The sequence below is a fragment of the Anolis carolinensis genome, chromosome 4 (genome assembly GCF_035594765.1).
Source record: "Anolis carolinensis isolate JA03-04 chromosome 4, rAnoCar3.1.pri, whole genome shotgun sequence".
NCBI classification, from domain to species: Eukaryota; Metazoa; Chordata; class Lepidosauria; order Squamata; family Dactyloidae; genus Anolis; species Anolis carolinensis.
Window position 1 is genome coordinate 213894023 of NC_085844.1, and position 18490 is coordinate 213912512.

The 18490-nt window shown below is 37.4% G+C and overlaps 1 protein-coding gene across 3 annotated transcripts; it reads left to right on the top strand.

Moving 5' to 3' along the window:
- Positions 1 to 148: 148 nt before the first annotated feature.
- On the top strand, positions 149 to 17990 carry ergic3 (ERGIC and golgi 3). Of its 3 annotated transcripts, none has more exons than XM_003220473.4 (14): positions 149 to 299; positions 2785 to 2855; positions 3912 to 3999; positions 4661 to 4780; positions 5036 to 5129; positions 6816 to 6981; positions 7430 to 7487; positions 10920 to 10934; positions 13543 to 13574; positions 14183 to 14279; positions 15126 to 15190; positions 15674 to 15810; positions 16403 to 16458; positions 17516 to 17990. In XM_003220473.4, the coding sequence occupies exons 1-14, from the start codon at positions 212 to 214 to the stop codon at positions 17593 to 17595; spliced, it is 1167 nt and encodes a 388-aa protein (XP_003220521.1). In that variant the 5' UTR covers positions 149 to 211; the 3' UTR covers positions 17596 to 17990. The 3 variants fall into 3 exon arrangements, with proteins under 3 accessions (XP_003220521.1, XP_062834820.1, XP_003220520.1); XM_062978750.1 differs by having other exon boundaries at positions 4661 to 4747; XM_003220472.4 differs by lacking the exon at positions 10920 to 10934.
- The last annotated feature ends 500 nt before the right edge of the window (positions 17991 to 18490 follow it).

Sequence of the window (18490 nt, forward strand, 5' to 3'; positions counted from 1 at the left end):
GTGAGAGTTGAAGTCCAAAACACCTGGAGAGCCCAAGTTAGCCCATGCCTGCTCAAGGCCATGGAGTCCAAGCTCATGTCAAGGCGCTCTTCACCAAAGGAAACCAAGGCCGGTTGGCACAGGGCCCAGCACACGCGTGTCGGTTGCTAGGGGGCGTGGCCAGCGCCGGAAGTCTGCCGCCACTTCCGGGTGGCCAGGGAGAGCGCCGGCCATGGAGTCTCTCTGGAGGCTGAAGCGGTTTGACGCTTTCCCGAAGACCCTGGAAGACTTCCGCGTTAAGACCTGCGGCGGGGCGCTGGGTGAGAGAGGCCGCTGGGCCGGGGGCGCCCGGGGGCGGAGAGGGAATGCGGATTGGCACCGCTGTCACTGCCATGGCGCACGGCTATAGGGTCCTGAGGGTTGTACGGTCATTGTACAAGCTCTTCAGCCTTCTCTGCCAAAGGGTTCTGTTGTCTCAACAAACTACAATCCTTACAATGAGCCATGGCGGTTAAAGTGGTGTCAAACTGCATTAATTCTACAGTGTAGATGCACCTTTGGACACCTGAGCCTTGGAGTGTTTGTGTAAAGCAGGCATGGGCCAACTTGGGCCTTCCATCCATGTGTTTTGGACTTCAACTCCCACCATTCCTAACAGCCTCAGGCCCCTTCCTTTTCCCCCTCAGCCGCTTAAGCGGCTGAGGGGGAAAAGGAAAGGGCCTGAGGCTGTTAGGAATGGTGGGAGTTGAAGTCCAAAACACATGGATGGAAGGCCCAAGTTGGCCCATGCCTGGTAGAGTTTGATTGTCCCTCATTTGAAATATTTTTTGAGACTAGGAAGTGTTTTGAATTCCGGATTTTTCCAGTTATTGAATATTTTCATTCATATATATATATATATATATATATATATATATATATATATATATATATATATTGAGTGATGGTAAAGAGGGCATCCCAATCTAAACAAGGAATTCATTCTATATATATTCCTTATATACACAGCCTGAATGTAATCTTATACAAAATATTGTTAAATGGTTTTGGGAATGAAGCCCAAATTAGTGGACCTTGAGCCACCTCTCACAGTCTCTGCAACTCTTGTAGACAACTGTAGATTTCCAATTTCCAGATAAGGAATTATGTTTATTATTATTACTACTACTACTACTACTACAATTATTTATACCCTGCTTTATCTCCCCCAAAAGGGGACTCAAAGCGGCTTAAGATAAAAGCATCAGCATAACAATTTAAAAATATACAAATATACGAATATTAAAACAGGATTAAATATAGCCATTATTTAAAAGTTCCCAGGGATTTTTTATTTTTTTTTGTAATTGTGTCAGAAGCTATTTGAGAGTATACTACAAGTCGCTTCTGGTGTGAGAGATGTTGCCCAGGAGATTCCCGGATGTGTTACCATCCTGTGGGAGGTTTCTCTCTTGTCCCCGCATGGAAGCTGGGACTGACAGATGGGAGCTCACCCATCTTGCAAATTCGAATCGCCGGCCTTCAGATCTCCAGGTCAACAGTTCAGCTGGCACAAGGGTTTAACCCACTGCGCCACTGTGGCTCCACAGTTCCCAGTTAAAAACCATTAAAACCCATTCAGAGTTAAAACCACAGCACTTCCTGAATTGATCTTAAACACCTTCATCTTTAAAAGCCTGCCTGAATACAAAGGCTTTAGCTTGCTGCTGGAAGCACAGCAGAGAGGGGGCCATTCTGGCTTCCCTGTGCAGGGAGTTCCAGAGTTGAGGGGCAGCCATCGAGAAGGAAAGCCCCCTCTCTCGTTCCCACCAATTGAGCTTGAGATGGAGGTGGGACCGAGAGAATCTTGAAGATTTCAGGGCCTGGGCAGGTTCGTACAAGGGGATGCGGTCGTACAAATAGCCTAGACCTGATCTGGATTAGTAATTTATATCTACATTTTTATAATTACTGTATTATATTCCTTATACAAGGAAGATTCAGAGGTAATTTTTGCCAGTTCCTTTCTCTGAAATAATATCCTACGGCACATTGTTTCCTACAGCCTTATGTTCATGCTGTATATTTTACTTTTTAAAAAGCACACCATATTTCTTAAATTGGCACTCCTACTTCTACCAGGTGTTTATGTTGCTTTATGTTCCTCTATGGGAAAACTTCACCTGACCATTGATTTATATCATGTACTCTTTTTTAAAAAACAAACAACAAAACACAACAAATGACATGTTTTGTATACATTTTCTTACATAAAAATGATATTTGTTGTAGAAAAAATAATGGGTGAAATATTCCATAGTAGACATAAAACAGACATTGAGATGGTGCTGTTTTACATATGTTTTGGTTTAATTGTGCTCTCATTCTGGTCTGTCACTTCCAAAAAGCTTATTGGAAGAAGAACGAGTTTTCTTGTCATGCTATATTTACACACACACACAAACATATATATAAAACACACAATAATATATATAATACTATGTTCTCATTCATAAAACGTGCCCCCAACTTCATTTCTGTGGCCTAGAACAATACCTTTCGTTCTTAAAAATGAATGGGAAACTCCTAAATACTTTATCACGAATGCAGGAAACTCCTTAATATGAGTTTATCTCTTAAGGGATTCTTGTATTTTTGGAAGCTTCTGGGAGATATTCAAGGGCATTTAACTTGCTCAGTTATCAAGAAACTTGTTTGTTTATAATAGAGACTGATAAAGCAGCTTCTCGTGTTGCCAGATGCTAGGATGAGCCTAAGCGGAAACATACGGCTATATGTAATGTTTGCTTTTCTTTTCATGCACAGTGACTGTGATAAGTGGTCTCATCATGTTCTTACTGTTCTTCTCAGAGCTCCAGTACTATCTCACAAAGGAGGTAAGTGAATTTAACTCTGTTTCAAATGCAATTCTTGCTTTGTCTTTACATTCTGATGCTGGACGTGTCAATAATGATAAATGATGCCTAACTGACTGATGTATAACTTTTAGCCAAAGTCGTTTATTTTGTTTTAATTGTATGTTTATATTTTATGGCATTGAATGTTTGCCTTGTTGTGTTATGTTTGGAAGCTTCCCTGAATCCCTTCGGTGAGAGAGGTGCGGGTTGGAAATAAAATATTATTATTAATAATAATTACAGATAACGTATCAGGCCATGAAAATTTAGAGCCAGCTCCCTGTTCATTGGGTTACTGTGAATAAGAAACTTTTTTTTCCAGCTTACCATTGTATTCACATGACAGCTGGTAAAATTACGAAAGCGGCCATGTTTGCCTTCCTTAATTTCTTAGAATAGGAGTGATAAAATTTTTTGAAGTTTTCACAGCTGATAAAAAGTTATCCAGACCTCATCATGATAATTTTATAAAAGAAACTTTGTTTCCCTGATTAGATATAACAGATTTATGTAACATATGTTGGCTAGCTTTTCTCACAGATGAAAGGGAATGTACAGTGTGCTATTTCTGTTGTATTTTTCCTTTCCTGCTCATTGGGATCTTCTGTTCCTTCATGCTTGCCTGATCAAAGGAGGTCAATAATGTTATAGTGTTCTTTCTCCTGCCCCAGTAATGCCTAGCAATAACTGTGTTTCTAGGTATTCTCACTTTCTTCACTAGAGATTATGAGTTGAACAGGAAGACAAAAGTTAACTTGTAACCCACTCACTATGATCCTGAATATGATAATGCTCTTGAGCAACATTCTTTAAATCCTGTTAGTCAGGTAATCAAAGCTGACTATGGTCTTTTATATATAATAGACTCTAAAATGACATTCTCTGACATCCTACAGAATTTCTTTCTCTCTTATGTTGCCTGAAAGTAGGGTGGTTAGAAGTACATGTCCATAACAAAATTTGGAAGGCAGAAAAACAGTTCCTGTGAATTTCTAGATCAAATTATTATTTTTTAAAACTTGACTTTTTTATCAGGTTCACCCAGAATTATACGTTGACAAGTCACGAGGAGACAAGCTACGGATAAACATAGATGTTGTCTTTCCACATATGCCATGTGCTTGTAAGTAGATGCTGTGTAATCTGGCTTTTTGGTTATATTAAACAGAAAAAATGGACAGTATTTTGACATTGTTATCAAGCTTTTTTAAATCTTTGCAGAAAGAATGTTTTTGAGGGGGGTGAGAGGGTTGTTAGTCCTTAGGTGGTAATTTTGAAATAGTGCAAGAAGGTTATTTTCGCCGTTTTCAGACTTCAGCAGTGAAACTGGGCAAGTTGCTTATCACTTTCTACGCTGCAGCATATGATGAATTGTGGCACATGTCATCTTGAATTCTTACTTGTAGAAAGCTGTTTTCTACAGAATTTAACTGTTTATAAGGATATTGTTACTGTACTAGGAATATGTCATATGCCTTTCTGTATGAGATTTCTTTAGTTGGGGATTGATGAGCCTTATTTGTGTAGGTCTGTGCTGTACTACTTAGTGAACATTATTTTATTTGTATAGCCACTTATAGCACTGTAGAGGTCATTTTTAAATATTTGGTGATCTTGTTAAAACAAATGTTAGTCAACCGTAGTAAGCCTTGGAAGGTTTTTGTGAGAATAATTCTGTATTCTGTGTCTTCTGTGCTGTGACAGCCCAGTGGGTATATCATGCAGCGGAAACTTTAAATTACCATTTTGAGATCTTAGAAAATCTTATTCTTAATGTTTTTCAGATTTGAGCATTGATGCGATGGATGTAGCTGGAGAGCAACAGTTAGATGTCGAACATAATCTCTTCAAGCAGCGCTTGGATAAAGATGGCAAGCATGTGACTCCAGAGGCAGAGAGACATGGTAGAATAGATTTGCTGTTCCACTGTGGGAGCAGTATTGCAACAAGATGCTAACAATGGGGTTTTATTCTTTGGCATCTGGTGTGAAGGTAGTTGAAATCACAAAATAGGTACCTTGTGTAAATGGGGGCCACATATTTCCTATTGCTAATGGAGGTGCGCCAGTGTTAGCAATGCCTGGGAGTACACTGCATTGATAGAGTAATGCCTAATCTGTTTGTTACTGGTACAAGTATTATGTCTGTTTTTATTTCAGAGCTGGGAAAAGAAGAGGAGACGATATTTGATCCAAACTCTTTAGATCCTGATCGGTGTGAAAGCTGTTATGGAGCAGAGTCTGATGATATAAAGTATGTCTGGCTTCTTTCATTATGACCTATGGGATTGCGCAAAAGGATTGCATAGCCATAGTAACTCCTAGATCTTCTGAAAAGAAGTGATTACATAGTCGCTTGTAATCAGGAACTGTTTTTTCTTGTTGTGATCACTTGAAGATGGGGTTGACGGGGCTCAGTAGACCATAATAGTAATCATCATCATCATCTATTCCCCACCATCATCTCCCCGAAGGGACTCGGGGTCGCTCACAAAAGCACTCCGGAGTGCAGCATATTAAATAAACAGTACATAAGTATAAAAACAATAACACATAAAATTATAGCAGCAACCACAGCAGACACACATAACATCACATAAAATACAATTGTTCAAATTTATAAAACGCAAAAGCATCCATCATAGTTAATAAATGGGCAGTGATGAATATCCTTCCTCTTCTGTCCTTCAGATGATGATAGCAACTGTGTGTGGCATTAATTACTCAGCCCAGCAAAAAAAAAAAATCATTTGTGTCTAGGTTTTTAGGCCTGTTCCTGGGACTATTTGGGGTGCTGATTCAGAAAATTGCATTGAATACACCGCATCAACTCTAATTTCTTAGATATGATTATCATGATTTTCTCTGGGTGAGCGGATGGTGACTGGTGGTGGGCATATGTTCTGTATTTCAAAACCTAGAGCTGAAAGGGGAAAATTAGTGCCATTTTGGGAATTTTGGCCAGTGTTATATGTAGAAGGAGGGGGAGCCTAACTCTCCATAGAATTTGGTTGCTTACTGTGCTCATGGGAAGGCTCCTGTAAGTTGCTTCTGTGAGTAAAGTCATAATAGCTGAGAAGACTATATATGGTTGTACAAAAATGCTTTTGTTTGAGACAAAATCGGATATGTGTAAGTTTTTTTGTAAAGTTATTTACATGTGGAACCTAGTTATAACAACAGTTGGTAAACTGCAGCAGTAACTTCAAACTGTAGTCTTGTTTGCATAGATCCTTTCAAAACTTCATATAGCAGATGTTTCTGTAAATTGGTCTGTGTGGCAGTCCCTGAATGGAAGATGACTCAGTCCCATGCCCTAGCCAGGATGTAGCAGAGAAACTTGCATAGACCTTCAGCTTAGAATCATGTTGCTGGCAGGGATTCCAAGGCTCATCTACTTCAGCTTCTGCTGAGTCAGAAATCTACCCCTAATGCATCCCTGAGCAGTGGCCATCCAGCCTCTTCCTTAAAATCTTCTCAAAACATAACTGGGTTTGCCTTAAAATGTACGCTGTACTACTACTCAGACACTGTGCTGGAAGTATAGAATCCATTCTGATTGGATGACAAGGAGATCTAGATTGCATATGACTTCATGCTCCTTGGCTGTTCCTTATAAGGCAGGGATACATCTTGTGAAGCCCACAAGTTGCATTTAGCATTACCCCAGGATCCAATTTAGCTCTTTATGTTTTTTGTAAAAGAAATTCTTAAATTCCATATAAGAATCTCACAGGAAGCTCTGTTCAAAACTAGAAGTGACTATGCATCTGGTTTTGGAAATCAAATGCATGAATTCAGCCTACTAGGGTAAGTAGGCAATACTGAGTTCTAGGTAAAACAATATTTTCAGAATGAAAGGGAGCATTTTCAGGTTTGTAGATGCACCATGATTTTGGAGCTGAACATGTCCATTGATTGTTATGGCAATTTATCGCAGGTGTTGTAATACTTGTGACGATGTGCGAGAAGCATATAGGCGGCGAGGCTGGGCCTTCAAAAATCCAGATACTATAGAACAATGCAAGAGGGAAGGATTCAGCCAGAAAATGCAAGAACAGAAAAATGAAGGCTGCAAAGTGTATGGATTTCTAGAGGTTAACAAAGTAAGTTTAGTCATATTTATCATTTATTTTGTCAGATGTTTGGAATCCTAATGCCAAAGGTGGCCAGGAAACAAACTTTAATTTTTGTGCATTCAAAATATAGAAACAGGTGGAAGAAAACAAGAAAATAACGAAAATAAAAAGAAAAAATATTGTTGTACCATTATAGATCTAATGAATTACTCCTAAAACTACTGTTTTAAGAGTGCTATATTTCTTGAGTATCTAGGGTTTGTGCATACAGGGATAATGATTCTGGATATGAAAGTGAATAATGCATTAAGGTATTTTCTGTATGTGCCCAGTATTTTTCTTTGCTGTTGTATTACCAAATGTTGGATGATTTTTATATAAAATACTATTTGCAATTCAGAAGAGCAGATTATTTTCAAACTTGCACACTATGGGTTGCTGAATAGTTCAATGAAGTGTGGTTGCCTTTTTACAGGTAGCAGGCAATTTTCACTTTGCACCAGGAAAAAGCTTCCAGCAGTCTCATGTTCATGGTAAAGTAATTTGTATTCTTCATAATTGTTCTTGTGATGTTGTCTTTTTCTAAACCAGAGGGGGAACACTGTTGTGGTTATTATCTAGGGCTGTTATACTAGACGTGATAAGGAATAACATGTGTTGTACTCTGACAACATGCGGAGAGCCACAGATATCCCCACCTCTGTTCTGATTTTTAGGAAATACTGTTAACTGTCATGAACCACAGAAGGAATACCTAGTATACTGTCACTGGAGTGAGAAGGGACTGGCATTGTTGGTAAACATGAGACTCTATATACATAAGGAAAAAAGCTGTAGCACTGGGGTATGGAACACCTGGATTTCCAGACGTTTTGTCCTGTCGTCCCCTCTCAGTATAGCTAAGGTTATGGAGTGCTGGGAATGTCATCCCATACATTATGGAAGTCAGGGTTTTTCTGCCTCTGTTGCCACATTTAGTCCAGCCAGATCTTTATTTTTCTTTTGTAAATCTGATACTATAAATAGCCATTTCAGTGTCAGGATTAAAAATTTTAAAGCAACCAATAAGTATTAATCAACAGGAATTAATTTAACAACTTAAATAATAAACTAACACATTATTTAAAACATTTATTAACACCTTTTCAATTACAAATCTTGGAGTGGTTTACAAAGCAAAACATGAAAATTCCTGAGTAAAATTTCAGCACAATTTCACATTATCGTTCAAGTTGTTTCCAACTTACGGTGCCCCTAAGGCAGGCATGGGCAAATTGCGGCCCTCCAGGTGTTTTGGACTTCAACTCCCACAAATCCTAACCAGCTATTAGGATTTGTAGGAGTTGAAGTACAAAACACCTGGAGGGTCAAAGTTTGCCCATGCCTGCCCTAAGGCAAACCTATGGCAATATTGCTGTAGAGGGTACTTGCTTTTGCTTTCCTCAGAGGGCAAGAGTGTCACTTGCCCATGGTCATGTAATGGGTTGCCACTATGGCCAAGGAAAGATTTGAACTCTGGTCTCTCAGTGCAGTAGTCTTAATACTCAATGCATAAAACTATACTGGCTCTCACTTTCACAAGATACCCCAAAGAAATAGATTTAAAATATTCTAAAGATGCAAGTTGACATTACTTTAAAGCAGCAACAGTTAGTTTCTTGACTTTCTGTTTGGACAAAAATTCTTTTGGGCAATTGCACTGGCATAAGTTTGGGTTATTCTATGGTTTGTACTGTTACATGCTTGTGTAGAGTGCTGTCTAGCACTCTCTTATGCAAGAAGTTCTCCTCTTCCCTGCAGCTATGCAGTCATGACTTGGAATAGTAATCGAAATACAGAACTCATTGTTTCCCTATTCATCGCTCTGAATTGCTTATTTTAATTCAAGAATTTGTAGCTTGAACAGGATTTCAGTTTTTGCCTCATTTCTGTTATAGTTGTAATCCAGAAACTTTCGCGTTATAATGCTGCAGACTGTTGTGTAGTTCTGTTTTTTTCTCATATGAAAGTCAGGATGTGAATATATAGATCCAAATTATTGGATTGTGACTTAAAGTGAATAAAGTACTTCATGAAATATTTTGGTTTCTTCAGGGTTTTTCAAAATGAACGAAGCACACATATCAATTTGATACCTTGAAGCAATTGTCTGCAACCCTTATAAATGTTTCCTCTCAAGGTTTATGCTTGATGGCTCTCCATTATTAGTTTTTCTTCTTACCATCAAAGTGCAGCCTCTGTGTGACTCTTCCATAGATTAGTACTCTATATATGTCATTGACCTATTGATTGTTTCCTGTTCAGTAACACATCCTTGTATTACTGGAAACTTTAAAAAGGCAAAACATATATGTTTGGCTTTAGTCTTCTATATACTCCCAAATGGCAACATTGGATTTTCTGTTCTTTCCTGTTCTTCTACTGACTTAACTGTCCTTTGCTAAGGATTTCACAAATACTCTGGTAAATTGAAATGTGTTACCAGTGAATTCTGCTAGTCATCTTATTGCTAGCTATGAAGAAATATATTTCTACTGTTAGTCTTTGGTCAAATTTAGTATTTGGTAAAAGCTAACATTTTTTCTCAGTTTTTAGAGTTATTTTAAATGTGAAAATCAACATCATCAAAAGTATCCATCTTGTTTAGATACATGAATCATCTCTGTTCTATCCTGACTCTTGAGATTTCACAAAAAAAAATGTTATTTTGCTAAAACTGCATTTTTTTCTAAATATTTAACTTTTCCCATATCTGACATTTGTGAATCCTATTTTCTTTCTCTTTCAAAAGTCCGTAATTCCTTCTAAGGCTCATATTTTGTAATTCTTCAGTTATTTCCTCATCCTCTCATTTCTACTTCATTGATCTATATACCATTTTAGAATTTTCATTTTTATGAAGTGTTTGATTGACCATATAAGGTCTTCCTTTGATTTCTACTGCATCAGTACTTCATTTTCTATATAGTATCTCTAGCACTTTGGTCCTAAGTATCATTTCAACTCTGGAGATCATAAACAAATCACCTGCCAAATCAATCATAATAGAAAATGCTATGTATTCCTGTTAAAGTACACTGTGAAAATTTAACAGATAGCTATTACATTGGCATCACTTATTCAGAGCAGGGGAAGCAGAATAGATCACAGGGAAGAAGTTAGTATTAGTACTATTGGGTGGAAATAAGGGTGTGCTCTCAAATGGAGTACGTCTATCTGCTTGCAGTTTAAAGCAGCTGGAGCTTTATGGATTTAATATCTTTTCTCCTCCCCACTTGCATGCTGCAGCAGCAGAGATTCCTCCCAGGAATTAAAAGATGGCATTCAATGGGAGGTTTGGGGATTAAGCCAAATTGGGATTTACACATACACAGGTTGCACTTACATTTGCATAAGTTACAAAGAGGATGCAGGTTTGTGTGTTAGGCATCCTATGCACCTGTGATATTAGAATGGCTACGCATTGCCATTTTTTAGACAAAATAATTCTTTGCTAGACTTTGCACACTGTAAGTGTAAAGATACAATATTGTCAGTTGCGCTCATTCTGCTGAAAGTGCGTAGTAGGAATTGAATCCTTTCCTTGTGTTGCACATACAAAACTGAATATTTCATGTTTCATGAAATACTCTTTTTGCAAAGCACATTCACAAGGATGGCTCAGCTCGGACAGGTTGAAGAAATACTTGATATACTTCAGCCTACAGCATATTGATTTCATCTGTGATTCTGTAGCTCCTATTGTCCAGCAATAGACAGCCAACACTTAATCTCTGGTTGATTATATTGGTGGAGACTTCACAAAATGTATGCTGTAGGTTCAGGGTCTTTGTAGGCAACATAACCAATGCTCCTATCAACAAAATTAATTTTAAAAATTGTCTTTGATTTTTGCATCCTTGCTTTACAGTATGGAGCTCTGAACATTTCTCTCTTTCTTTTCTTAATCCTGCTCGTTTTTGCAGTGCACGCTGTTGAGAGTAAGTGTTGCTGTCTTCTTTCCTTTATTAATTCTGTCCCATCCATGTTTGATCCAATTAATTTCTCCAGCTGATGCATGGCACTGCTTAAGAATTTGAGTTATCAGTAGACTTTGCATGCTTTCAGTCATGGGACTGCAGGTGGATTTTTCTCTAGCCATCAGGATTTTTAAAAGATTTCATTTTGACTTACAGCTCTGTTCTCCTCTTCAAAACTACAGTATGTTGACTGAGCATATAGGCAAAATGTGAAATTCGGCCTTTTTCTCTCCTCTGTCCTCATATTCCAGATAGAGAACCTATGCACTTACAGCAATGTACATATACAAGCCTCTTCATAATTTCTGTAGAACACACTGATGTCAAGGATTAGAAGTGTGGATACAGCCGTGCTCCCCATTAAGTGATTATGGTGTTGAAAGTGCAAATAGGATTTATAGTACAATAGTCATCTGAATATGTGGAGTGTGCTTGTTTAGTTTTATTAAAACTTCCAATCACTTTGGACCAAATTCTACTGATTTTCAGTGCAAGCAAGAAAAAAAAATAGGGTGAGTTGGAAAAATGTCTTCTCTATCCATCTAGCAATTGGTTACCAAGGTAGTTGATGATTACAGGTTAGAGGTGATGTCTAGGTTAATTTTAAGAGCTGTTAGAAGATTTCTTCATGTGTAATATAATTGAAAAAACAGCTGTTTCCCAGTTGATGATAGAATTTCGCTGTCAGAGGGTTCTTTAAGATCTAAAGTTGCATGTTTTTTTATGATCTCCTGAAACCTGGTGATGTCGGCCAGTTGAAGGTTCTCTTGTGGTAGCTCAATTTATGGCACACTAGAATAACACCAGAGAGGTACACCAGTTTTGGGCAGGAGAAGTGAGGGAGAACACAAACTCCAGACACTTCATGCTGGTGACTCACTTTTTAGTTATGCGTCACTTCGCGACACAGTAATTCAGTTTTACTAGCAAACTGGAGGTTAAACCAACCCCTTATAAGAAATACAGACACATACAGAAATTGTAATAACGAAATGTATGGGGACACAACATATCTCATGAAGATCTTTCATTTATATTTTTAAATATATATGGTTTATTGCTTCTTTCACAGAGATGCAGATGTTTCTCACTATGTTTGTGTGACACCTACACAATGCAGCCGACACACTAACGTGTTGCAGTATACAGTTTGGAAAGCTCTACTTTAGAACTGAAAGAGATATGAGACCAGGATTGTAGTCATAGCAAATCAAAACATTTTTGGTGATGAAAATAAATCTAAATAGCTCACTTATTACATACCTCTAGCACTCATGCCAACAGCAGCAATTAATATAGAGAACCAAGAATATAAACTTGTTGGTTTTTTTTAAAGAGAGAAGCAATATTAGAAATTTCTTAGAAGCATAGTATTCAGATTCTTGCTAATGCTGGACATTAACAACAAGAATTTGATCTTAAATCGTTACTTTATATATATAATTAATTGTTGGTCATGATTAAATCAAAACATGGCATCTTCCAAATATCCTTTTAGAGTCTGATTTCTGGGAAAGACTGGCACTCCAGCATTTCTTGTTTAAAGTTTTATTACTTCCAGCAGGAATTGATCCCTATTTATAAATACAGCTAGAACTTCAGAAATTAAAGCCTTGATAAACTTACATTAAACTAAACAATATATAAATATATACTAAACTAAACATAAAAATGAGAGCGAAAGAAATCGTTCTCTTCAAACAAAGAAAATAATAGAAGCAATCTATAAAGATCCTGTGAAAGTTTTAGATTATTGCAAAGAAAGAAAAGCTATACTATTTCTTAATAGTAAGATGATAACATGTACTGGTCTTCTTGATTGTCAGATGATATTGTCACTCTTTATTGTCTTTTTAATATTGATAAATAGTCTAGAGAAATGTAAGTTTTAAATTAATTATCAAATGATATTTGTCAGGGAAGCTTTGTAGATTTTTAATACATCTTCGGACACACTTTGAAAATCTGCTCTTAAAATTTGAAAATAACAGTGTGACAGAATTATATTTTTAACTTGGGCATCTGTTGCATTTTATGTAAAGAAGATTCCATATGGTTGTTAGCTTGAGAATGGAATGTCTAGTACCTCTCTCCTGTATTCTCAAATGTCAGAAGGTTCAGTTGTATCTCAAGCTTCTTCATGTGATGAATTCCACGGCTTCTTAGACTTTCTATCATATATTCTCAACTTGTAACTTTTCATGGAGAGTTGCAACCAAATTGAGATATTGGGGGAAATTTATATTGCTTATGCCCTGAATGTGACATTCGATTGATGTCATATTTGCGAATTGGAAAATAATATTTTACAGAACTGAAGCTAAGAAAATGTATTTCAGTAGCCAAAGTACAGAGTGATAGAAAAAGAGGGGTATCTCTCTCCTTGCATGTCTAATTAGTGTGGAATAAGAGATGAAATGATATTTGCTGAAGGAATTCTATGCCATGTGCTGTATTAGGAGATGCTGCGCTTGTAAGAATGCTATAATTTTACTTCTTTAATTTTTAAAATATTTTTTCCATTGAAAAAGTTTGGGTAAAATAATCTCACGTTGTCTCTCTCTTACAGTTCATGATCTGCAGAGCTTTGGACTTGATAATGTAAGTATCTTGGGAAAAGCAGACTGTGGGTTTTTTATATATATCTAAAGGGGCGGAGAACAGCTGCCAGTGCAAATACAACTTATTTATGTGGTGTTAGCATGGCCTCTGAATCTGTAGAAATCAGAAGGCACAATTTGGAATAAAACTGCATTCAGTGTGTGCTGATGAGCATGCAGTTCAAAATAGTGCTAAGACGTAGAGATCTTCCCTCTTTTAAGTATATTCTGGAGGAGCCTTTTTACTCTTTGGTAATGCCTCTGCCTATAAACAGCATATCTGATTCCCGAGGCTCTTGCTCCCAGAGGGAATATATATATATATAATTGCAGGGAGATGGTTGTATTTCTGGCACAGCTTTTGCCCTAAGGTTGTATATTCATAATGTTGGATAAAAAATGGGAAGCAACATTAGCATCATCAGCTTGCAAAAAACACGCACAGATGCTGAAGTCCTTTTGCTCTGTTTCACACTAAGCAAAAAAAAAAAAAGACTGATCTAATTCACACCTATTGATTCTATCAGCAAGAGAGAGTGTCATCAGTTTTTTTTAAGTGCCCTTTGCTGGTTTTGTAACCACTTGAAAATGTTGGCCTTTTCCCCCCAGATAAACATGACCCATATTATCAAGCACCTTTCATTTGGGAGAGATTACCCTGGTATTGTGAATCCACTTGATGGGACAGTGGTCTCGGCTCAGCAAGGTACTGGCTTCAAACTAATTAGATTTTCAATTTGTAGTTAAATAAATGTACTAACACCTCATTTTAAGTTGGAATAGTGAAGTATAATAAATCCCACAAACAAAGACAAACAATCACATGTGATAATATACTACGAGATATGTAGATATGCTTTTATCAGTATTCTATTTATAGTATCTCCCTGAGTTGAGCAAAAAGCTATTATGCAATTCATTGAGGTTACAGGAAGAGAGCACTTGGCTTCTCAGTTGGTCTTCTATAAGAGTAATCTTCCTGTCAGAGAGATAGTGATGTATGTATATGAGAACTATATAGGTTCCTTTCACATTTTCTCCTTCCCCATCTCAGTTCTATAATTTGCATAAGGGAGCCCATTTTAAGACAATACGTCTCTAAACACTCAATCTTTAACTTAAGCACCTAAGATATTAACCTATAGTACATATATAAATATACCCAAGATAAAGTAAACTGCAGAATTGAACATCTCTTTGTCTGATTTATGGATACTAGTAAGTCTGTAACCATGTGCATACATGGACATACATGCATAGTGTCAGTATCTTCAGCGTCTTCTATTATCCGTAAACCTGCTGGATGTTTTGCCTAGGATCCAAATGGTTGTATGACTAGTTCTGTGCAATAAAGTACACAGCATTTCTCTTTCTCAAATGTTAATGTATGTTCCATGAGTTTTCTTCTGCTATGGAGAGGACTTTCAAAAAGACATTGTGATATGGTCTGAGTATCTGTCATTCAAAGGGGAAAACTTGCCCCCACCTTCATAGCTCTTTAAATCTTTGTTTCTGTTGTCTTTGCTTCTTAACACTTTATTTTGCTTCTCAGCTTCCATGATGTTCCAGTACTTTGTAAAAGTAGTCCCTACAATATACATGAAGGTTGATGGTGAGGTAAGAGCTATCTGGTTTTTTAAAAAATTGTTCTTGGATTTAGTTCTTCCCTTTGGTTTTCTTGAGAGTCAGGTTACTGCTGTGCAGCCAGAGAAGAAGTAGAAGACTTTGCTTTCTTTAAATTAGGATTGATTGATTGATTTATATTCTTTATTTGTTTGTTTCCAATATTTCTCCCATTCTTGGGGCCCAGGAACACTTTGGAGCTCCTCCCCCTTGATAGTGGCAGTACTCATTCAGTGGCCAGGGAGAGCTTTGTACAAGGAGGATAAGTTATGGTTATTATGTGGTTATGCGTATATGTAAATATGAAGAAGAGAAAAAAAGAGAGAATTAAGCAGAATGTACTTAACAGTGCTTTTAACCGACAGAGAATTCAGAGAAGCTTAATTTAATACAGTCATCCTCAAGGCCATAAACTCAACATTGTGTCGTGCCATTTTATTTATAATTAAAACTACTTTCTATGTTTGTGTTCCCTAGGTGGTCAGGACAAATCAGTTTTCAGTAACCAGACATGAAAAAATAGCTAATGGGCTGATTGGAGACCAGGGTCTGCCTGGTGTATTTGTGCTTTATGAGCTTTCTCCAATGATGGTAAAACTAACAGAAAAACACAGGTAAGTGGTTCTCACATGAAACTGAGAGCTAGCCTTTCCCCCATGAAATGTTTTGTTTGCATCATGTACATATACAAATGCACTGTAGAACTGGTGAAGTTCTCTGTTCTGTCGGAACCTATTAAGGCAGCTGTCAAAGTATTCTTTGAGCATAAGTGAAAATTGTATTAGCTATGGGACCTGCAAGCCCATTGTGCCTTCCCACACTACTTTTGATCTCAATTCTTCCATTTTTGGCCCTTGAAGATTGCCATTAGCAATGGGATGTCATTCTCAGTCATCATGCTTTGAATGCGATTTCCTGCTTCTTGGCAGGGGGTTGGACTGGATGGCCCATGAGGTCTCTTCCAACTCTACTATTCTATGATTCTATGAAAAATGTAACTGCAGTGGCATATTTGTAAAGCTAAAAGTAGAGATGATTCCCCCGTCCTCTGGAGCATGGCCACTTCTGCAATAGACATAGTCAAGTGGTGCTCAATGACACTAAACATTTTCCTTTCTTGGTCATGTTTTTTTATTATTTTCAGTGTAGAAACATTTAATTTATAATGTGAATACTTCGTAATGTAAACATGTTTTTCCTGTTTAGGTCCTTTACACATTTTCTCACAGGAGTTTGTGCCATTATTGGAGGAGTATTTACAGGTATTAGATTTGCATTTTGGCGATCAAAACCATCTTTGGTCTGCATTTTAGTTTGTAAATGTTTTGAGCAATACAGGATACTTATTGATAGCATTTTCAAGAATGACAACTTTAAAGATCCTCATTAGTTACAAAAATAACAGAAACAAAAGCTAAAATTTGACCAAATGTTAATTCAGTGTATGTGTAGCTCCAGATGTGCAGCTTTGATTTTCTCTCACTGCCTGCTTGTTGTCAAGTCCCAAGAGGAGAGCCTGCTATCTCTTACAAGATTGTGACCCGATTTAACCCTTTTTTAAAGAAAATATGTACAGGATGTATCTTGAAAAATCTTAAATATTGGGAAAATGCATTGGCTTATCCCTCTCCCTGCTTCCCTCTGCTAAGAAAGCACAGTAGCTCCTCTTAGGACTTGGCAGCTTTAGGCAAGTAGGAGAATTTGGGATGGAACACAAGACAACAATAATATGCTGGCCTGTTGCTGGTATCCTTCATATGTTGTTTTGGAGTAGAGGCTGGCACTCCCTTTCTCCCACAGCAGTGCCCAAAGTGCACCCTCCCATAGCCAGATGCAAAATCACTGCAGCTACACAGAGGCCTCCAGCAGACGCTTAAGCCTCCTTGCACTCCATTGTACATGGAATGGCTGAATAAGAGACTTCAGAGGCTGTACAATAAGTCTGTGGTGATGCTGATCTATGGTTCAGCCTAGCATAAGCCAGCATATGAACTACTGAGCATCTGTAAAAAAGTAAATAAGAATAGTGTTGTATAAGCATTCTTTGGTGCTCTTCAAAAGTATTTCCTGTGAACAGTGGTGAGTAGTATATTTATCATGTACTACATATTTCTTCAGACATGCAGTATCATTCCTATACTTTAGCAGGCTTAGAAATGTATCCCTATATAGCTGCAGAGCAGGGGTTTTTGTTGTTTTTTGCTTTTGGAAGAAAGCAAATGAAGGTTTTTGGGTTTTTTTCTGTGATAGCCATTGTGTTAAAATATTTTATCTTTGGACATGAAACATCTAGATTGACTCTCCTTTTTCTCTTCCCAGTGGCAGGACTCATTGACTCTTTAATCTACCATTCTGCACGGGTCATTCAGAAGAAAATAGAACTTGGGAAAACGACATAAAATAGTGTCTGCACATTCCTTAAAGAACTTGAAAGAAACAAAAATACCAATTCTAAGGCCAATGTCTGATAGCGTTCCAAGGGAAGATTGCTGGAATTTCAAGAAACACTGAAAATAGTTCCTAGTTGGAACAAATGAAAGAGGGCATTTTAAACATCCATCTTTTCTGGCAGTTATCAAGACCATAGATTTCAGTACTTGCCTTATTCATCGCCGTTTCTCTCAATTTCTAGATTCTGAAGCAAAGAGCAGTGAGCTCCAAAATGTGAAACACAAGACCTTTTACATGTGGGAAAATTAATGTTTTGTATTTAATTTGTATCCAGTGATACTTTTAGGATGTGTGTTTGGAAGAATTTCTCAGGAAGAAGTTTTAATAAAGACCCCTAATATTTGTTCTCTGTTTATTCTATGCTAAGAAATATTGCATCAAATAACATTGCCCCACAAGACAGGTTCACTTCCCCTCTTTCTTGCTGTCCATTGTTATCTTTTTAAGTACTCAGAAAGTCCCCATTTTTGTATATGCATTAGAAAAAATAAGAAACTACTATACAACTTCGCTTATCTAGTGGACACTGGGCATTGGTATCTCACATTTCTAGTATGCATCTTTCTGACCCTACCTTGAGATCATTCTCTGACTTTATGCCTAGAAAAAGCATTTTGCCTTAGGCACCTTCACATCTGGTAAACTTCAGCACCTCTTTGGAATCACTGGTGCTGTATTTAAGTTTTTGAAATCTAGGTGTTGTACTTGATGAATTTGTGGACATCCGTCATAAAAAGGTTTCCATTAATTGGTTGGCCTTCTAGAGTAGGAGGCATGTTGCTGCTGTAATTACATGTTTTGCTAATGTCTCATCTCTTCTCTCCTTTAATGCCTCACACATCA